We start from the raw sequence: 23992 nt of genomic DNA, 5'->3' as shown, positions 1-23992 counted from the left end.
ATATATAGAGAGAGAGAGAGAGAGAGAGAGAGAGAGAGAGGACAGACACAGATAGACAGAGATAATTTCTATATTAAACTAGCAAATCTTTTAGTGAATAAGTGCATTATTCTTCAAATAAATGTTTTGTTTCATGTTGTTAAGAAGAAATTAATATTAATGAAAACAAAGCTGCGCACATAAAACTGATTTTTGTTTACAAAATCAACATAGAAAGTGGTATGTATTTGGAAATATGTTAACATCTGCCTTTAGGCCAGTTATTACAACTATTAGTAACTATGTAAATTTATTTAATTAGCCTTAGCTAACTTTGCAATTAAGAAGACTCATTTCAAGGGTATTAGTATTAAGGGTATCTCTTTTTATACAAAATTATAATTATTATTTTTATAACGCATGTAATCTTTCAAATATTCCTGCTAGTAAATGATTTATTGTCATTAGATAGCAAATTTGGTAGAAATCCGTGTTATTAAGCGAATACATTGTGACGGAGATTGATTCGATGATGAAACTCAATTTCGACGTATACAAAACAAGTGATAAATTTCCGTTTCGAAGATAAAGATATTAAACGTTAATATAGCCATTCCACACGCATTTTACATTTCAATAACGCATACCGACGAATTTTCGCGGCCATTTTATTGTTTTATTTTATTTTATTCTCTTTATTGTTCGCACACCTCAGAGTAGCGTCAGTTTTAAACAATCGTGGAAATTTCACTGCGTCGATAGATTATATTTATAACATTTGTTAACAATGTGCAAGAGCTTTGTAAATGATTGAACACGAAATAAAGCCACCGCGAAAACTTCCCGGTATACATCGTGTGACACATAAAATACATATCACCTTAAAAAACAATCTGTATTAACGAGGGAAAGTGAATGACATAATACAATTCTGAACGACAAGAAGTAAATTTCAACTTTGTTAGGGCTACGAAATTGCATATAAATATTTTAAGACCTTGATTTTCGTCTAATATTCTGGAAAGTACAATAAAATGTGATTTTAAAAAATACTTTATTCGTGTCAATATTTGCTCACGTAACTACATGATAAGTAAGGAGGGGCTAAAAACAAAAACAAAATTATTTGTGTCAATATTTGCCCATGTCAGTGACCGGTACGTAAGGAGAGGCTAAGATAAATCGTTTCAATATTTGTCCACGTCACTGCCCGGTACGTAAGGAGACGCTTTATACGGAGACATAGTCTTGTGATCTTCGCTGATACCACTACGGTGTTTGAGGAAGAAAATGGCGAAGCAGACGATAGCAGATATTGCTATCAGCAGCACCAAAGCGGTCACAATCAAGATAATTGGCGTCACTTCCAAATGGGAGCTCTCTGAAATAAATGACAACAAATTCATTATTTTTTCGGAAAGAGTTATTTACTGGCTTCTGACGATACCGATACATTACACAATACGTTTGTTACGATTTTGTACCCTTCCAATGATTCGTACGGCTTAAAATACATAATACATCTTGTATACGATCCCAAAAATAAAACTGTGTGATTAATTTCTACTAATTTTCGACTCTTTGTTATTGTTGTTAGTTTGTTTGTTTGTTTGTTTTATGTTTGTGTGGATTTTTTAAATTTGTTTTTTACTTTTCGCTCCGGGATCATCTGTTTATTTCTTCTTCTTGAGATTACAGTTAACGTCCCCAAAACTATAATTAATGTAAAATTTCACAAGTTTTTAACAATCTTTTCTATAAATTTGTGGTATAAATTGAACGGCTGTGTTTACCTTACAAACCAGTCATATAGATTTTTTAAAAATATAGTCACAGCTGATATGTTAACCTTTTACAAATACTTATAACGTTGTAAAAAAAAAAACTATATAGATCGACTGAGAACAGAATACTATGTCAGTACCTAAAAAACAGAAAGAGATAAGGACTGTTTAATTTTGAATGGTTGAATAAAGAGACCCAGTGGTTAGCGTGACGGCTTCTTGAACGTAAAGATGCGGAATCGAATCCCATCATGGGGATCGGCTACCGTAACAATGCACCTAATTCCTAGTTGCCTCGTTTTTCTTTTAAACCTACTCGCGTTGATCTGCCGTAAAACACCAACAAATCAGTAACAGATTTGTTTCTTCTTAGGCACTTGCATGTCACTGTTACTGACCGTCACACTCATACATCTGCATGTGTCACTATTTTGTCTATCGATCGGCACTAACTTTATTGACAGGATCAAAGAAACAAAGAGTTATAACAAAATATTCAGAACTTTATAAATACCCTTCGTGTAGTAACTACTGCAGATCATAATTTAACAAAATACGCACATCATTATCAAAAGTGAATATCGAATTGTAAGGCATAAACAGCATATAATAATAATAATAATAATAATAATACAACTACTACTAATAATAATAATAAACGTAGAGCATACAATAAGGAATGTGTATCATATAAAGAAGTTTTAACCCAACATATTTTAAACGGATAACTTTTGACAGTTCTGGCGTTCTGTTAAAGACCGTTGTATATCAGTTCATTAGACCATTGGTTCCCAAACTTTTTCGGCAACCTTAGCTATCCTCAGCGATCCCTACCTTATTACGTAACAAGCATTATACATTATTCAGCATGAGCGCCCCCCCTCCCCCCGCGGTAATCCCACCGCTTCCAATTATACATTATTCAGCATGAGCTCCCCCCCCCCCGCGGTAATCCCACCACTTCCAAGGGACGGTACCGCCTACTTTGGTAACCAGTGCATTAGACCAATGTGGAAAACGGAGAAATGCCCGACAACACCTTTGCAGAGCGATGCTTTTCCATTTACGTCAGCATTTTAATTGTAGAAAGAAAACAAAATCCTTATTATTGAAAGATGATTCTACGCGCGTGGTACACATTTTCTGACGACCGGACAGAAAATGTTGAAGTTAGAAAAGCTTTAAAATTGTATAAATGTAGCAACGTGAACATTTTTTAGGTGTCCTACTTGTTCCTGTCGGAACATCTAACCAATATTCGTACACTCGCAATTACTGAAAAATTATAATCTAAAAATGAATGAATTACTGTCTTATTTGAAAGGATTTTATTCAATAGCCCATTGGCATATGTGACGTGCGGATAAGAGTTAAGTAGAAATACCTTTAAGTCCAGTCCCAGTATCTACATTTAGTTCAAGAATTACTTTCGTGCCCTCTTCTAGACTTGTCTGTCGCTTTCTACGTCCAGACTGAGTGGGGTTTAGACAAAACTGAAGGTAGATAATTGAAAACATGCATAATGAGAGTACATTTGTTCTTCTTCTTCTTCTTCATTACACATTCTATTCATTTTTCATTAAATCTTTATAAAGTCTACTACTTCTTCATTACATTCCTATACAGTTTACTCATTCTTCATTACGTTATTATACAGTCAATTCATACCATGGAGTACTCATTCTTCATTACGTTATTATACAGTCAATTCATTCCAATGAGTACTCATTCTTCATTACGTTATTATACAGTCAATTCATACCATGGAGTACTCATTCTTCATTACGTTATTATACAGTCAGTTAATTCTAGTGAGTGCTCATTCTTCATTACGTTATTATGCAGTCAATTCATTCCATGGAGTACTCTTTCTTCATTACGTTATTATGCAGTCAATTCATTCCATGGAGTACTCATTCTTCATTGTGTTATTATAGAGTCAATTCATACCATGGAGTACTCATTCTTCATTACGTTATTATACAGTCAATTCATTCCAATGAGTACTCATTCTTCATTACGTTATTATACAATCAATTCATTCCAGTGAGTACTCATTCTTCATTACGTTATTATACAGTCAGTTAATTCCAGTGAGTGCTCATTCTTCATTACGTTATTATGCAGTCAATTCATTCCATGGAGTACTCATTCTTCATTACGTTATTATGCAGTCAGTTAATTCCAGTGAGTGCTCATTCTTCATTACGTTATTATACAGTCAATTCATTCCAATGAGTACTCATTCTTCATTACGTTATTATACAGTCAATTCATACCATGGAGTACTCATTCTTCATTACGTTATTATACAGTCAGTTAATTCCAGTGAGTGCTCATTCTTCATTACGTTATTATGCAGTCAATTCATTCCATGGAGTACTCATTCTTCATTACGTTATTATGCAGTCAATTCATTCCATGGAGTACTCATTCTTCATTGTGTTATTATACAGTCAATTCATACCATGGAGTACTCATTCTTCATTACGTTATTATACAGTCAATTCATTCCAATGAGTACTCATTCTTCATTACGTTATTATGCAATCAATTCATTCCAATGAGTACTCATTCTTCATTACGTTATTATAGTCAGTTGAGTCCATGGAGGAGAAATAATAAAGTATTTCAATATTTAGTATCCAAAGACTTTAGTTAAAATAAGTATATGTATTCATAAGCTGTCGCTTAAGGTTAATTTTAACAATTTTAATTATGTTGGACATTTTGAACTTGTTTTCTAACATGACAAAATTTGTATTTAATAAACGAAAGACTAAAAGCAGACACTTTTTTTATCACCTACGTTGATATGGAAATCTGGTGCTGGTGGGCTCAATTAAGGAGTGCAGCGTTAATTGCAAATGAAATGTGTAACGCAATGAAAATGATAGCGTCATGAATCTTTATGATCACCATGGATATAATGGAGATTATGACACTGAACCCGTTTGGCAATTTTATTTTCACTGACACCCGTAGCTACATTAGTTTTCATATTGCTGTATTTTCTGTATTCAAGTATGATCCCCACTATTTGCTTGATATGAATTCTTTTCACACAACCTACATATTTCCCGCCTTCTCCGTCGAATGCCAACAGACACTAGGACCTTCGCATGTCCTTCTCTGTAAACCCAAAAGAGGCTCGGATAGTGCTTGCCACAGAATTTTCATCAAATCTATGTAAAATATTTGCTGCACGTGGGGTGTCTTCCAGGAAAGGATAGGCATTATTTATTACCATGGCTGCATTTATGATAGAGTTACCTTTCATGCAATCAAATATCACTACAATAAATTGACATGGTGTGATGTTACTGCATCGTATTATAGTCTCAAAGAAAATCGTTCATATTGTTCTCTGATTTTTCCTGGAGATTATCCAACTAGTGAAGGATTTGCTTGCATTCAGTAGCAAGCAGCATTAATGCTTAAACAGGGACTAACATGTTGATTCATTTCAGCCTCTTGATTCGTGCGTAAGATAGCAAAGCAAACAGATGTGATTCAACCGGTTCCGATAATATCATTCGCACTACACAATCCAATTAATTCAAATGAAACTATTTACAGAAAAGGCAACATAACCTAATCTGATTGTTGGATAGGTAATACCGAACTAAGTGCCAGACATAAGTAAGATAGTGATGGTGATTCTAGGATTGGTTGTATCGAAGTAAGCGCTAGACACATGTACAATAATCATGGTAATTGTTTGATAGATTGTATCGAAATAAGTGCCAGACATAAGTAAGATAGTCACGGTGATTATTGAATTAGTTGTATCAAAGTAACCTGCAGACATAAGTAAAATAGTCCTGGTGAATCTAAACTCATAATTAATACATTAGAATTGATACACAATGTAGAAGAATTAAGGAATTAGGCATGGAACGTAGTAGTAGTATAATATTGAAACAATTATATATATGCCGGAAGTGCATTTCCAGAGATCAACGGAAATGGCCGGGTGGTATTCATATTGGCTAGAAGAACGATGAGTAGATCCCTCTATCACTGGGAAGAGACAAAAATATTCCGAATGTCTTTTCAAATGATGATGCACAAGAATACAGACAATTATTGATCGTTAAGGGCAACAGAAACAATGGGGGATCTGGAAGACAATATGCCTCAAAATTATGTTCCTTGTATATTTCTTTGAAATTTTGAAATGTAAGTCTATGTTATAGTCATTAAATAAATTTGTAAAATATTAAATTCTGGTACTTACATTATCGCATCTCTTATCTGACGATGAGCTGCGGTTACCAAAGCAGAAAAGTACATAGCAAGAGAAACACAGTCGGCTAGGCTGTCCAGTAAATGTTCTGACTTCGAATGTCCCCGACGTCGTGCGAAATTCAGTTGTTGTTGTGACCCGCTTGATGAACTCTTTTGAGGGATCCAAAGCAACATTTGGTGCTATGTTAGGGCATCTATAGTTTTAATAAAATAACGACTTAGAATATTGACATTACTTACTTTTTCTTCCAAAGTATGGAAGGTCAGCATCAAACATTTTATCATTATACAGGAATAAAAACTCTTTGTTCATCGTTTGTTTCTTGGGGTGGGGTGTTTGGTTTTTAACGGACCATTATTTTAGGACAGTGACTGATGAGATGTCATGACATTTTTCAACACACAATTATTATGCATTTTAGTTTCAGTCCCAAAATTATTTTTCCTTTAGTGAAAGGTGATAGTTCAAAAGCTAATAGCAAAATACATCAATTTTAAACACAGTAATCCACCATCTGACTGAATCTATCCAAATATCCTCTTTGTACTATTGCCAGGATACTTAACCATCCTCTGTGTACTATTGCCAGGATACTTACCCATCCTCTGTGTACTATTGCCAGGATACTTACCCATCCTCTGTGTACTATTGCCAGGATACTTACCCATCCTCTGTGTACTATTGCCAGGATACTTACCCATCCTCTGTGTACTTTTGTCAGGATACTTACCCATCCGCATTTATTATTTGCTCGGTAAACTCTTGGTCAAAGTTGCAACTTCCACTGGCTTTACAGTTGTATGGGGCGACTCCATAGGGAGAAACATTGTCTGTTTAAAATAAAAAAGAAGTATTCTTACTATACGTTTCTGCTTCCCACAGCCGAAAAACTTAATTATGTACCTCCACCCATTAGTTGTTTGACGGGAATATTGGGACCCTGCTGCAGTTGTGGAGTTTTCTGGACGGTTGCTATGGAACTGAATGTGTCCTTTATAATTAGTAAAGTATAGAGTATATCTACTTCATTTTAAATTAGTGTTAATGTTTGAAATTGCAATAGTTAGAAACCACTATAAATATGCAATTTACATAATGCACTTTATATAAGTCTGCACTTGAGATTTCTTCTGGTTTCGGAAGCTACTGCTGTATTTGTGGATATTAATTTGGTATTCTCTTTGTTGATGGATTTCTTGTTTGTCAAGATGAGTACAAGTGTTTCACATTTTTGTCAGTCAGGCATATTTTATATCTGTCGGCTGTATTTTAAACATTATAAAATCCACAGTATTATCACCAGCTTCGTCCAACAAACTATTCTGTCTGATTACGTATTTCCTTCATTCAAATAGGCGATTACTTTGTTTTTATCATTATGACTCGTTCAAATGTGGTAAAGGATCAAAATTCCGAAACAACGCTAACATTTTGTCTTTGGAGAAACATATGCTATAATAAGCATTATGATATTAATCTACATAGCGTTTTTAAGATTTATTTCTACTGATTCATAGTCTCTCTAGGAAAACAAATGTTTTTACCTATCAGATCCATGGCCCTGATCCATAGTGTACAACTAATGATATTCCGTACATCTTGAAATGTCTGATTTTTGTCTATCCACATGGCTAAATAAAATCTCATAAAGAGCGTGGGAATGTGCATTGGTATCAAAAGAAACTGAGAGAATGATAAGGAAGAAAAAGTATGTAAGCTGGAGTATTAGTATGATTGACCACGAGTAAAGGTCCTTTTTAGATGACGTCATCATTGGCCATATTGGAAGACAACTCCTAAGTTTCATCATTATTAATTATAAATGCTGTATGTCCATTAATTCCTTACATCTTGAGAAAATACTTTAAGTCTTTAATTAAAAAGACCCAGAAAAATTTATCTTTCTCGGTGTCCATATGAGCAATTTTATGCTAATTTCATCTCCACGTGCCAGACTGAAAATAACAAATTTTGGCTGTTGTAAAGGAACAGTTGCGGCATAATACTCCACACAAGTAAATGTAGTCTGCTGAAACCAACGATAGTCTACAAGTCCCTTACTCAAAAGGGTCTCTATGAATGATGGACTGTATTATCCCGATAGTCTGTGTTAATGATAGACTGTATTACCCCAACAGTATATATGAATGATAGACTGTATTACCCCAATAGTCTATATAAATGATAGACTGTATTACCCTGATAGTCTCTATAAAGGATGGACTGTATTACCCCGATAGTCAATATAAACGATAGACTGTATCAACACGATAGTCTCTATAAATAACAGACTGTATTATCCTGATAGTCTCTATAAATAATAGACTTACTAGTCCGATAGTCTATATGAATCATAGAAAATATTACCCCGATAGTATATATAAATTATTGACTGTATTACCCTGATAGTCTCTATGAATGAAAGACTGAATTACCGTCTCTATGTTTAATAGACTGCATTGCCCCGATAGTCTGTATAAATGATAGACTGCATTACATCGATAGTCGCTATGAATAATAGACTCTATTACCTTGTTAGCCTCTATGAGCAATAGACTGTGTTAACCCGATAGACTATATGAATAGTAGACTGTATTAGCACGACAGTCTATATAAATGATGGACTGTATTACCCCAATAATCTCTATGAATGATGGACTGTGTCACCCCGATAGTCTCTAAGAATAATAGAATGTAGTACCACGATATTCTCTATGAATAATAGACTATATTACCCCGATAGTCTCTATGAATAACAGTCTGTATTATCCAGATCGTCTATATGAATAACAGACTGTATTACCACAATAGTCTCTATGATTAACAGACTGTATTACCGCGATAGTCTCTATGAATAACAGACTGTATTACCCCAATTGTCTTTATAAATAACAGACTGTATTACCCCGATAATCTCTATGAATAACATACTGTATTACCCCGATAGCCTCTATGAATAACAGACTGTATTACTCCGATAGTTCCTATGAATAGTAAACTGTCTTACCCCAATAGTCTCTATGAATAACAGACTGTATTACCGCGATAGTCTCTATGAATGACAGACTGTATTACCCCAATAGTCACTATGAATAACAGACTATATTACCCCGATAGTGTCTATGAATAACAGGCAGTATTACCCCGATAGTCTCTATGAATAACAGACTGTATTACCGCGATAGTCTCTATGAATGACAGACTGTATTACCCCAATTGTCTTTATAAATAACAGACTGTATTACCCCGATAATCTCTATGAATAACATGCTTTATTATCCCGATAGTCTCTATGAATAACAGACTGTATTACTCCGATAGTTCATATGAATAGTAAACTGTCTTACCCCGATAGTCTCTATGAATAACAGACTGTATTACCGCGATAGTCTCTTTGAATGACAGACTGTATTACTCCAATAGTCACTATGAATAACAGACTATATTACCCCGATAGTGTCTATGAATAACAGACTGTATTACCCCGATAGTCTCTATGAATAACAGGCTGTATTACCCCGATAGTTATCATTTAAATCCATCACCATCTCTAGCTTGATTATGTCGCCAAGTTTTACGTTCGTCACCCTTTGGTTATTGGTATCCACTGCGATCAGTGACAGGGACTCATTTACTGGCTTGATCGCTTCCACCTGTTGAATGGTATCCCTGTAGATCCCATGCAAAAAAGATAAACGAAATATTCTTTCGACTTCTCGCATTTTCTCCGACCATCCATATCTCACTTCTTAAAAACAAAGGACAGACACATTGTGATAGCTTCTAATGAAATCGTGACAGTCTAACCTGGATTTTACCAAATGGCCTTTATTTTATACTTAATTATACACTCCATCAATAATATTGAACTAAACGAAATTACAGATTCTGATTATCTGACTTCCGAACTTAACATTTTTGTCTTGGTGTGATTTTCAACTTGGTCCTGCAGCCAATATTCCTCTAAACAAAAACATAGTTGTTTTAATGGTCTGTGTTACGGACGTTTTCGGCCATGCATTTTGAAAGATATATATTCAAACGGTGAAAATAATATAACCTGGATACTTACTACTTAAATATGGGAAAGTAGTAAAAGATAATATCAGAACAATTTTTGGAGATCAATAGCAATGAATAATAAATAGAGCAGAAATCTGAGGTCAAATCCACACACAAAAAGGTATCATTGGCTGCAAGATGCATAGTATATACTACATTATAAAATTTAACCGAACTAACCAAGAAACAAATTAAAAGAAACATGGTGGTACCCTAACGTGCTTTATTTTTCCTCCTCTACATTTTCTCTCAGAAATGACAAAAGCATTATAATAAATCTAGCTTGATACCTATTTCTTGCCTGGCATGTATCCTTGGATCAGAAAAAGCTCAGAATCAAAATCCTCAATTTTTGGACTTGGGATCAGTTAACACATTTAAGTCAATATAAAATTTTATCCAAGTATGGGAAACTGTAGCATCTGATTTGGAACTCATTGACACAACTCATTCAAGAAAACAATATCAAGTTACGGTATTTGTTTATATAACCCCTCGTAGACCCGCGTCTGCCGCTGCAACGACAGATCAAGTTATGTTATGGTCATTTTACAAATGCCAAAAAGGGAATACCTTTATCTGTCTGAGCGTTATGCTACATCTAATCTTTGAGCTACGCTTGTCGCATTTGTATGAATATTATATACATGTACACACGGACAATTTGATATTTGAAATTGCTGTCTGGAATTGCAGTCGACATTTGAAATTAGTGAACTTTTTATATTGTGCCATACGCTAAAGCTCGTTGCTATTCCAAAACACTCACAAAACTTCAACAACAGTCTGTGTATATGTGTCAATTGCAGTATCGTAGTTGCATTCGATGACGTAGATATTGTCACCAGCGTGGGTCCAGATTTCACTCGGGTCCTTCCGGGTCCTAAATCTCCATGTGAACCTATTCGTGCCTGCCGTCTGTAATGCAACATGTCTTTCATCATTAGTTTCTTTTTCACCTTCATTTACTAAACACATTTTATTTGTTATTTATTTACTTACTTACTTAATTATTTGACTACTTACTTATTTTAGCGGTCCAAAATCATTTAAAAAAACGACTTTCATATACCATCGCCTATAAATAAACGAGATTAACGTAATAATTACAATGAACGCTGATTCTTGTTAATGATAATATCCTTTCACGAGTTCGTTGATGGCCTTGACATTCTTTGCACAAGTAGAACTACTAAACCAAAGAGCAGACTACTCATATGGCTATGATAAGTGGAAACCTTTTACTGATCTCTTCAACTAAGAACAAAGCTAATAAGCATGCTTCATAACATTGATTGAAATACATGGAGAAAAGATAGTTATATCATAAGAATTACATCAGTTCATGTTGAAAATGCATATACTTTTGCCACGTGATTTACATTTCTGTAGGGGCCCCGAGTGGCCGAGTGGTCTAAAGCGCTCTCCGTTACGGATCACTGCCATCTCACCTCTGTCTGCGTGGGTTCGAGTCTCGGATTCGGCTAATGTGGGTATGTGAGAAAGCCTGCCAGTAGCTTCTCGTGGGTCGGTGGTTCTTTCCGGGGTTTTCCCGGGTTCTTCCTCCACCATTAATACTGGCCGCCATGTATAGCCAATCGCGTGCTGAAAAATGGCGTTAAACCCTACAACAACTACATTTCTGTAAAGTTTTGCGCATATTTGCCACTCTTGACGACCATATGAGCAGTGCTTTGGTTGGCAACAGACCAGTTTACAGTCCATCCCTAAAAATGCGAGGAGTAAAAACCAAGTTTATGTGAAAATTATGTTGTTTAAACTTGAGAGCAAACAGGCTAACAAACTGCTCCCCAGACGACGCTACTATCTGCATAGATATTTTATTCCTGGGGTCAGCGTCATTTCATTTTTAGGGGCGCTCACCAGTTGTTATGTACTGTTGAGAGAGTGACGTATGTAAAATGAAGTTGTTTGCATTTAAAACATGCACATTTGGAGAGAATGTTGGCATACCTCTATGCTACTTTAATGTAATGGGGCTGACATTTCTTTTGATATTGTACGTTTGGAAATTGTACACTGCTAACTAAAATGACTGCTCCCTTGTGCTAAACAAATCAGCCTGAATTAGTCTAAAGTATACTGTCCATAGCAGCTATTAAAATAGGGAAAATGAATTTTGCCAGACTAGAAAATACCAGCTTTTTAAAGTGCAACGAATGAATTACCAAACTTACAGCATGTAAAAAAAAATGTTATCGTCTCTTTTTTATACAATTGACCTCTGGAGTAAGGCCAAGCTGTATACTCTATAACCCATATTACACCCATCAGTCATACACCAAAATAAAGAGAATTAAAGGTTCTTTGAACAATACCTAAGATATACAAGATCTTTTAAGTAGCCAGTATAACCAGTGAGGAAACCCGGGGAAATTCTTTTTCTTTAATATTCTAACTCCATGCAAAAAACGAAACTGTAGAGCGCCACATTGAGGTATCATTTTAGTAGTTTTTGCGTTGAATTTCAACGAAGAAAACTGTTAAGTTTAAAATTACAATGCCATATTTACTGTTTCAACGCCTAAGTTTATATGTTTGAGCTATGTTGTAAAATTTCTAATAAAATTAGATTAAAAGCAAAATAGTCGTTTTTGCAAGATTCTTGTAGAAACCGACATGTGGCGGTAGTGGAGTCAATAGAAAATGGCTCATTGCGCATGACAGGAAGTACGTTTGATGATACATAATCTGCTAAATATGTTTCATCTCCAGATGTTGACAGGTAATTTAGAACGAAAAAATTAATAAATGTTTTGAACCTGCTGAACATACCCTCTCTGCTCCGCACTCATTAGTGTACACCAGAGTGTCGATATTAACATAGTGAGTTGACTCTATTGTTGTTGAGGATGACATATCGATTTTGCAAGTTGAATTATTCCATTCGATGTACTGAGATGTCACTGGGTACACTCGGTAGATCATTTCAGTCCCTCTGATAATGTAGAGACGCATGCGTAAAGTCCTTGTTGTGGAGTCCCTAGAGCAATACGCATGTCCTTAGAAGAAGAAAAAAGTTTATTTTGTCAGACATGGCACTAACAAGTTTATATGGCATGATGCACTAGCGATATCCTTTACCGGGATCTTGAAATCTTTTTAATTTTTACGTCTTCTTAAAACGTATGCGGGAACTACTGTTTACTAAAATATATTTTTCTTGTGTAAGAATACGCTGTTGTTGTTGTGGTTTTTTTTTCCTCTTTGTTTTATTTTGTCTCTGTCTCTCAGATTTATCCTTATCGTTATAATTAATTTACTTATCCAAATCTCTCTCTCTCTCTCTCTCTCTCTCTCTCTCTCTCAGCTGTTGATATAAAATAAATTGATATACCAATACTGTTTTATAACAAATTGTGGTCCGTCTTTGGCGCATTAATACGCATATATCAATTTTGTTTGAACGGTAGGTTATCACTTCTATACTAGATCAGTGATGAATTTCCACCGATTAATCATTAACGACATTAAGAAAAAAAAGCAAATAACGAGAACAAATATTAAGAATCTCCGCTTTCTATATGAATTGGGTAATGTCGTTGAAAACCCTTCTGTCTTCCCTTATCTTTCTTTCACTCCCATGAGTAAGGGACAAAATACGTTCAAGTATGTGGAGAGAGAGAGAGAGAGAGAGAGAGAGAGAATTTGGGCTTGATGAAACCTTTAAAACTAAACTTCACCAAGTAAACTGCAAGAACCTAGGTCGTCATAACAGTATGTGTACACTTTCCATTGGATTTATCTAATACAAAAGATACAAAGTTGCAATAGCTTGTCGAGATTGCACACATACTGTAAAAACCTATAATAAGCTTCTTGAAACAGATTAGTTTAAATATATAAAAGTCAAAATGCTGCTCTTCTCCTCTTTGTTTGGTCAGGTGGCCGACCAATCGACCAACAGAAAAACATCGGAATGGGCAAGAAATTAGCATATTTCCCACAACCATTCTCTCTCTCTCTCTCTCTCTCTCTCTCTCTCTCTCTCTCTCTCTCTCTCTCAGCAAGATAGGGAGCGAAAATCCATTAAAACACTCGCGTTGTGGATTTGTGTTTGCGTCATCCAATAATGTCTCTTGACCTATGACTGATGGCAACATTTTCAGACAAACCTACCAACGGAAAAGGGGAAAGAGCGAGATGGAAGATAAAAACAATCATATAATCGGTGTCAATGTTACTTAAAGCATGATTATAACTTAGATCAACTGAAAATACATTTAAATATTTTCATTACTTATTGTTGGTTAGTCATTTTGCTTAGTTTATATTCACCATTCGTTTCAATATGCTCGCCGATAAGTAAACAGCTGCGCGTTCAGTGTATATAGTTACCTTAACTTTGGCTAGTTCTCTGAATTTTACAGACAAAATTTATAACTCCTTTCGATTCCCTTGCCAAGTTACCATTAGACCGTCTTATTTGTGTCATTTACCTGATTCTACTTGTGCATAGTAACGTCTCATCCAGATGGTCTGAAATAAAGAAATAGAATTAGAAAACCATAATTGGGTCATGTGAGCATTGGTATTCCCCCATAAAGAGACTGATATTTAAATTAGTGTTTTCATTTGAAGAGGTAGCATATTTGGTGTGTATGGTGTATAACCCTGATCTGTGGCTACATGAAATCCCATTAAAGTACCATTGCATCGGTTTTAAGACAATCTTTTATCAAAGCATTTAAAACATTAAAGGTAGTGAGAATTGTAAGACCCAACAAAACCAAATATTATTTACATGAAACAGTGTTCTAGCCCGTGTGCGAACAATGCTGATAGGATTTTTCCTCATGTATTAGAAATATTTTAATGACATTATTCTAATAGCTAATAGACTTATTGGCAAAATATTCTCTCTCTCTCTCTCTCTCTCTCTCTCTCTCTGTGACTTCATGATTAAATTCCACGCCATCATGACAACTTCATGACAATATAAAATATTATATATATATATATATATATATATATATATATATATATATATATATATATATATAATTATGCTTAAAGTCTTCCAATCGTTCATCCTTATAATGATGAGAATGCCACTTGTTTTCTTACTCAATCAAACTTTATCACACTTATTGCTCAGGGAAATATTCTAAAAGGATTTTGATTTTTTTACACTAAGGCGTTGAAACAAGTACTTACCAATAACAATATGACCTTCAATTTGTGATGGAAGGATGCCATATTATTTTATATTTCCTGTGTAATGATAAAAAAATACATACAAATCACAATACCAAATTCAGTCCAATAGTTTACTACTATTTGTAAGCTTACAGAATACATATTACTAATATTGTTAAGGTTATTAAATGCTATATGCAAAACTTTAAAACCGAAACTCAAAACGGCAAGTATACATACGACATACTAAAATGAAATGATACTCATCTTTAATATCATGGTTGTCACAGAGCATGCAGTATCTTTCATATCTGTCGATTCTGTTGCTTCCATATCTCCCAGTTTCCATTATCAGAGTATGGGCAGACAGTCGGAGTTTTGTCAAAGCTGATAGATGTTTAAGGTAACACAAGAATTTGGAATAAAGTTCGAAACCGAAGTCAGTTTTTATATGTTTATATAGAGAGAATTTGTTATAAATTTGTAGTTTGTTATTCCAATCTGAATAAAAAAGCACATGTGATACATTGTTTGAAAATTGGAATAAACTTGGAGCAATTTATAGAATCAGGAAACATCTACACTTACCAAAAATCAAATCCGTTTAAAGTATATTTTAGGAGTGAAACCCGGCTGATTCTATTAATTAATTTATTTATATGAAGTATTCAGAATAATATTTGCAGATTTTTATTATTATTCTAGACCTTTGTTTAACAAACTTAACTAGTCTTAAGTATTTCCGTTGGATTTTTCCAACTTCACCGTATACACCTTCTTGAGAAATAGATATTTTTATATTTAGCAAAATTGTTTTTTTAAACTTCGTTATACACATTCAGTGGCGTCAGCTTGATGGCTACTTGTGATGAGTAATTAAGAACTGGAAAAACATAAATATCAAAATGTCCAAAACATTCATTATAATTTAAGTAAATTACAAATAAGCATATTCAATGCGTTTGGTGCTTTATCAACCAATGTCTGTTCAGCTTTAGAGATTTTCTCCATTGCTTGAGAAAACAAGACCACAATAATTAAAATTTTCAACTACCTCAATATTACCCCCTAATGTATTCCATACTTGGTATTGTCTTAATGGAACACATTTTCTAAAGACCATAACTTTATTTGTAACAAGATTAATAATTAGATTCCATTTATTGCATATTATACTTTAGCTTCTGTAAACCATCAATATTTACTGAAAATAAAACTAAATCGTCAGCAAACAGCATAAAAAATAAAGAGAGCTCGTCTAACTTTATACCATTGACTAAATCGTTCTGGTTTTATATGTGATCATTTCTTAAGTGTTCGTATTCTCATTTAAATATTGTTTTCCCTTTCGACCAGAAAATGCTACTTTAATAATGATAATAATAATAATAATAATAATATAATAATAATAATGACGATGATGATGATGATGATAATCATGATCATGATGATGATGATAGATGATGATGATATTTGCTAGTAGTAGTACTACTACTACAAGTAATATTACTCTAATGACGATGATTATAACTTTACTAGTTGTAGTAGTATCATCATCATTATTGGACTTAGAAAATAATAAAAACATTATCAGTGCTAAATTTTACTTCATTTGGCAAGCAATACATCTTCATGAATATTACAAGGAACTATCATATTTACAGCACAGTGGTCGACAAAAATACATAACATTTTAATTTATAGTTAATGTAAACAAGATTTCTTTTAAATATCGTGCACGGCTAATGTCAACGCGATTTTTTTAATATCATGTACATTTAATGTCAACACGATTTCTTTTTAAATATCGTGCAATGCTTTGCATTTGTTCTGTGTATAAAAAGACGCAAGGTTCCTTAGCTAACTAAAATTTGGAAATCATGTTTCTGGCACTTCTCGCTTACACTAATATGAGCTCTCCCTATCCCAACATTTCCCAGTCTCTCTTTCTGTATGTATGTAGCTAACAAATTCATCAATTCACAAAACTTTGGTAGAGTTCTATGAAGTCAGCATGATTAACGATTAAATCTGGCTTCCTGACGTCATAAAGACTACGATGGACTGTCTTTACAATATATATTCACGTGACCTAATTTTTCATGGAAATAAACCAGTCGACAAAATCCTGGATTTGTGTCCCTAGCCTTACCTAAAATTTTGAAATTATAACATATTGCCAATGTATCATGATAAATCAGAAATAAAGAAATGCATACAAATACATATTTTCTTATCAACAACAAATCCAGTTCTTCTTGGCATTGTTTTACGTGCACAATTTAAATTACTGTCCTAGCAGAGGTAAAGCTCTCACAGTTCGAATATCATAACAACAAAATCAACGTCCAACAATCCCTTACCCAAAGTCTGTTCCAATCTGTTTCTGTCCGGGTATGAACAAAAATAAGGGAAAATACCAAAATGTATGTGCTCAGTATAGATTACGTGTTTTCCCTACAGAGATCCCCAACTATAGATGAAGGCCTTTGCTCACCTGCAGTCAATGATAACATTACGCTTGACTGACACAGGTTAATGTTTCACTCGAAGGCAGGGGTTCCTGAAGTGTAATATTATCGACGGGTTGCAGGGTAAAATTAATAATTATTTCACATATATTTTAAGAAAGAAACACAGTTTGGCCCCTGACTGAATTTAACTGGGAAAGAGAAATGATTTCTCACCTACAAGGGAGTTAAGCCTACGTTTATTTCTTTTTATTCATACGATAAAATGATACATTTGCTGTAAAACTGTTCCATATGCATTGTAACGCCCTTGTGTAAAAATACTTCAACATTCTGATATAGAATAACAAATTATAAGTCACTAATAATAGCACACCCGAAACGTACCTGATGAAAATCGCTTCATATCACCTGGCTCATAAATAAGGGTGTTGCCTATAGATCCGTATTTAATTTGTTCTAAAAGAACTACGCCATGGTTAAAGAATTTATAAAGCATATATATCATACACATTATGTTGAAAGTATCTAGCGTTAAATAACAGATCTATAACATTTTTTGTCAAAACTTTTAAACTTTGTTCGTAATCATTTCATTCACTTTTTATTTATTTTTGTTTTATGAATTTTGATTTTAGAAATGGGAAAAGATAGAATTCACTTTGTCCTTCCATCTTGCTTGTCCAGCGGCATCTCCTACGTTACCACACACCTATTAACATCAAACTTGCAATGTGGAAGCATACTGGGACGAAGGGGTGTCCAACACAACAACTGTGCCGCTATGATTTTTGTTCAGGATTAATTGCATTGTGTCCGTCCGTCTTCTCTGTTGGGACTCTAACTCCCTTATTATTTTATTCCATGACATCATACTTGCATTGCGATTGCATCTTAAAAGAAAGTTATGTCGCATGAAAATTGGATCATTGTGATATATTCTTTAGAACTATTTGCGATTGATTTAAGATTACTTACGGGCTATAAGTTATATTTATTTTCCCTATAGGCTGGAGCTGCGGTGGCTTAGTGGCTGTTAACTTATTATTATTATTATTATTATTATTCAATGATGATAACACATTTGGCCATGAAAGGTCCATCTGCCATGTGAATATCTTTTTATACGAAAAACAGATTATGTTATAAATGTCAATTGCACACACTCAGCTATGCTTGAACACGTGCTAACACAGATTTAAAATTTAATATATATACATACATATCCATAAGGATACGTAATTCAAATTCCTTTGCACTGCGTATTTATTTATTATATGCTCATTTTTTCACCGTTAACTTTACATTGTCAGAATCGTTCAGCATTATACGATATTGCACATCTTCATATTCCATTCACGTGCATAAAGAAACTACTTTCTATTGTAAATAAACAATGAACACAGACGCCACCACTTTTGATTTGTAAACAAATCATGTACACTCGCGTAGTAGACGTTTTACGTAGTGGTTGTTTAAATTTGTTTCTGAATGAAGTAAAGCAATTGTTTTGTGGACTGCTACATACCAGTTGCTTTGGCACATTCCGCGTTAACTTTTTGATACAATGTTTCGGATTTAAGCTAGCTATAAATAGACTCAAGAAAGGGCCCTTACAAATAAAATACATGTGTCAAGACATAAACTGTCTTCTTTAGCTGGTGATAAGAATGGCAAAAAATACACTTACAGTTTTACATCCTGAATTTCATCAAAATATGCTTTCTTAGTCATAGGTTCTCAATCTTTTTTACACATTTCGAAATTGTACTGTAATTTCGAATATATGTGAAATTACATCCTCCTTAATGCACTCAAAATGAAATAAGCATTAAATTCCATGGAGTCTAATTGATAATTGCAATTGAAAGACTTCACATTTTTCCCACATTATGATTTCAAACATTTAATGACAGAAACAGAAACACATTTGCAGATGTCAACACGCTTCTCCCTCGCTTCTTCAATCCCATGTATTTCATGTGGAATTATCACATATAAATCCAGTCCAAAATCACGAAATTAGTAGAATCGAAAACAATATTAAAATCTATTCATTCCAGATTAAATGGAAAAGTTGTTGCCATGCGCATTCATTCACAATATGACTCCAAATTTCAATTTTAACTAGACGCGCCATTATCTTTCGAAAGTTATGTCGAGCGCGCGACTAAGTTCAAATTTATCTGGGCTGCGTTATGTAAGTAGTTAAGTGGGATACCCTAGCCTCAATGGGAATTAGCATTACAGAGACCCCTGGGACACTCTAGCCTCAATGGAAATTTAACATGGAGAAAAATCGTGGGACACTCTAGCCTCAAGGGGAATTTAACATGGGAAAAAGTCTTGGGTCACTCTAGCCTCAAGGGGAATTGAACATGGGATTTTTTTTTTTTTAAATTTTTTTAAAAAAGGGGTAGGCAGTTGAAAGGCTATCTCTCTTCGAGAAATATGGCTGGCCCTGAAAAGGGCCTTTGGGTTTATGTTAATATTAATATTAACATAGATGGCATCTGTCACATCTTCTTCTTCTTCTTCTTAAACTCCTTCTAACTGCCGGTCCATACACAAGTACCCTCTTGAGACATCCTTGTCTTTCTATGTAAACTCTCCTCATCCATTGACTAGTATCTGTCCTATCAACAACAGTCCACTTGGACCTGACATACATGAGCATGTCCGTCCTAAACATCATGGAAGACACAAGGGTGGATGACTCAACTGTGGTCCACATCTTGAAGCGACGAGAATAGGTGAATCAATGCAGTGAACTGCGCTTATTTATAGGTACAGGAAGGATTGAAACGGATTGAATTCATTCACCAATCCGAACACGCGTTACAAAATTCAGTCAGCTCGCATCCAATCCGAAGAGAGCAGTCTGTGACGTCACGTGGTCTATATAGATTCGTTAGCGCTTGTGTGCAGTCAATCTATGCGACAGTGATTCAACATGACGGAAACTCAGAAAACGATCCATTGGGGTGCACCAGCAGGGGAGACTGCCCAAGGGAACCCGGACTTACTTTCAGAAGAGGTACATTGGGATTTTGTGGATTTTCGTACCTCGCAAGAATTTGTTCCGGAACCTTCGTTACCTTCTTCATTACCGCAAGTGGAGAATTTTAGACAGAGACAGAAAGAAGAATTGGAGAAATTTATGCAACGACAAAAGGAAGAGGAACAAGCTTTTCTCCTACAGCAACAGCAACAGCAACAAGAAGAGGTAAGAAAAAAACAACAACAAGAAGAAGTAGCAGCAAAGAAACAAGAGGGTGAAAATCAAACGGCTACGGTACTGTTGGACATTTTAGCGGAGTTAAGAAGTCTGAAACAAATGTATCAGACTTCTTTATCACGACCGAAGAGAATACGACCTTCCCGAGCTAAACACGCCAACCCTGTGACTAAGCCTATCGTACCACCCTTAGTGATTTCAACCCAATCATCAGAAGTAGGCCTCGGCCGTGGCAAAGGCTTAAGGCAGTTAAAGTTGATTGGTTAAACTCACCCCTACACCAAAATAAAAAGGCCCTTTTCAGGGCCACCCACATTTCTCGAAAAGAGATAGCCTTTCAATTTGCCAATAACTCAAAAATCAACAAAAAAAACAAACCATTTTACCCTTATAGTACGTGTCTTTTTTGTATGAGTGCGTGAATGTAGCTTCTTATTTTAAAATCAAAACTCAAAGACACTTACCTTATATCATTCATGTATTCTTTTATCCATTTTTTACAATCCAATTCACAATTCACCACAGAACACTTTAATTAAAAGTTCATTGACTTCTTCTTTCTCCTTGTTTAGTCTCTCTGTTTTTTTAATTTCTTCACCGTTTTTTCCTCATTTTCTTCCCTTCTTCTTTTCTTCTCCTGTTTCTTTGCTTCTTTTAAATAGAATTGTCTTCTTTCTTCCTCTTCTTCCTCTGAAGAATCCCTCTCTTCTTTCGAAGAATCCCTCTCTTCTTCCGAAGAATCCCTCTCTTCTTCTGAAGAATCCTTCTTTTCTTCTGACTCCTCTTGTTTCTTTTGTGGGCAATCTGGAGACCAATGTCCTTTTTCTTTACAATAATAACAGGTATCTTGACTTTTGTCTTTTTTAGCCCCTGTTTTTTTTCTTTTTTGACGGTCTGGATACTATGAAGACCAATGCCCTTTCTTCTGACAGATATAGCAAGTATCTTGACTTTTATCTCGAAAGGAAGGAGAGTAGTCCGTCGGCTGGTCTGAAGAGAATTTTCTAATGACCCCTCGCAAAGCTCTGACGAAACGTTCCATCTGGGTAGTCTCTTCCATCGTTGTGCTCGGTTTGAGACTGAAATGAATAGTGAAAGAACAAGACACACACCCTTTTATATACGCTGGTCTGCCATGACTATAAATTAGTCTATGGTGTTTACACTTGAGTCATTTGACGTTTTGCACTCAAGATGAAACGATCCCATTCATTCGAGAAGAAAGAAGAAGAAAGTAAGAGGCAGAAACGTGATCTATCGCCTCGTACCAGAGCTGAAATCTTGGCACAAATTCATGCCAGTGATTTTGAAGAGGACATGAGTGAACCAGAATTTGAAACCTCTAAACCAAGTTCGTCACCCTTAGTCAACCCTGAAAAATACTATTCCATTCGAGAGACGGAAAAGCGCTCCTCTAGAAAATTTAGAACCACGGCTTACAAATACACGGTGAAGTTTAAAGATTTCAAGGCCGACGTACCATTGGAGAAAGCAGAAGGGTTCATCACTGGGGTGTGGGATTCTTTGCTCACCGCACTCAAGCGACAATGTCAACCCAAAGAAGACGATCGCTTGACACTATCCATAGATCACGACGGTTTGAAATCCCCTGTTTGGATCGAGTTTAGCAGACCCGCAGAACTAACCCCTTCCAAAGTCATGGACAAGATTCAACACGTACAACAATCTAATGACCAGTTTGACATCACCGATGGTAAAGACACACTGAAAATCACTCACGTCTCTCTTCCTCAAGGGACTGGACGCAAAAACATTTTATTGGTGGACGACCTTCGCAACACCAAAACAAGTCTCGTCCGAATTAACAACCCTCATGACCAGATGTGTTTAGCCCGAGCCATCGTGGTGGGACGAACCTATGCCAACAAGAACGACACGACAGAATGGAAAAGAGCCTGGAAAACTATTCGACAATCGGACCGAGCCAAACAACGAAACGAAGCAGAACTCCTGTTGCAACAAGCTGGTCTGTCCAAAGACACACCCTGTGGCATTCCTGAGATGCAGAAATTGCAAGATGCCCTAGCTCCACGCTACACCTTGAAAGTGCACCCTCAAGAAATGCGTGGGTCTCTGTTGTTTCGAGGCCAAGATTTTAAGGACGGAAAATACATTCACCTTTATCATCACGATGACCATTTCGATACCATTACCAGTATCACTGCATTCCTAGGATACGGTTATTATTGTGAGAAATGTGATTATGGTTATAACAATCGAGAGCAACACAAGCATTGTGGATGGAAATGCCCAGGATGTTTGGCCTCTCAACCCTGTCTGAGCGAAGAACCAGTGCCTTGTTCAACTTGTTTGCGCACGTTTGTCAGCCCTACCTGTTACCAACAACATTTGAAGACGCAAGGTTCACAGAAGAAATGTGCTTGTCAACTCCTGAGATTGTGCCCTACCTGTGGACAAGGCATACTTACCAATACTGTCAAGGCACACGTATGTCGAGGAAAGAAAAAATGTCACATTTGTCACCGCATCGTGGACTTGGAACACCAATGCTACGTGCAAAAATACCAACCCCCACCAGAGAAAGAGGACGGTCACAAGAAGAAAGGCAATTTCATCTTTTTCGATTTCGAATGCATGCAAGAGACCGGCATTCACATTCCTAATTTCTGCGTGGCTCATCGAGCGTGCGAGAAGTGCATTCAAGAACCTATCTTCAGTCATTGCCCTCACTGCAGCAAGATTCCCGGAGGGCGTGAAAAAATCTTTCGGGGACCAAACACGTTAGCCGATTTTGCCCAATGGGTCTTAGACCCCATCGACAAGACGTGGAGCCAAGAGGACATCGAACGTTACGGAGATTGTCATCGTCATCTAACGGTGATGGATCACAATTTCTCCGGATACGATGGACAGTTTCTTTTGAGGTACTATACGGAACATGGCACCGAACGTCCTAAAGTGATTTTGAACGGAGCCAAAATCATTTTCATGCAAGTGGGACAAGTGCAGTTTAAAGATTCGATGAGTTACTTGGCCATGCCTTTGAGTCGAATGCTTAAAACGT

General features: G+C 35.6%; 1 protein-coding gene across 1 annotated transcript; it reads right to left on the bottom strand.

The window, feature by feature from the left end:
• Positions 1-1014: 1014 nt before the first annotated feature.
• Positions 1015-17742, bottom strand: LOC149807418 (uncharacterized). Its single transcript, XM_089966562.1, has 10 exons — positions 17601-17742; positions 15256-15312; positions 14538-14577; positions 12874-13100; positions 10847-10995; positions 9533-9684; positions 6746-6845; positions 6004-6208; positions 3148-3256; positions 1015-1360 (listed from the first exon to the last, which is right to left on the bottom strand). Exons 2-10 carry the CDS (start codon positions 15295-15297, stop codon positions 1167-1169), a joined length of 1218 nt encoding a protein of 405 aa, XP_089822688.1. The 5' UTR covers positions 15298-15312; positions 17601-17742; the 3' UTR covers positions 1015-1166.
• Between the last annotated feature and the right edge of the window lie 6250 nt (positions 17743-23992).

This window comes from Sinohyriopsis cumingii, chromosome 1 (genome assembly GCF_028554795.1).
Source record: "Sinohyriopsis cumingii isolate HCF-2022 chromosome 1, ASM2855479v2, whole genome shotgun sequence".
NCBI classification, from domain to species: domain Eukaryota; kingdom Metazoa; phylum Mollusca; class Bivalvia; order Unionida; family Unionidae; genus Sinohyriopsis; species Sinohyriopsis cumingii.
The sequence above is the reverse complement of the archived record's forward strand: the minus strand, read 5'-3'. Positions and strand labels throughout refer to the sequence as shown.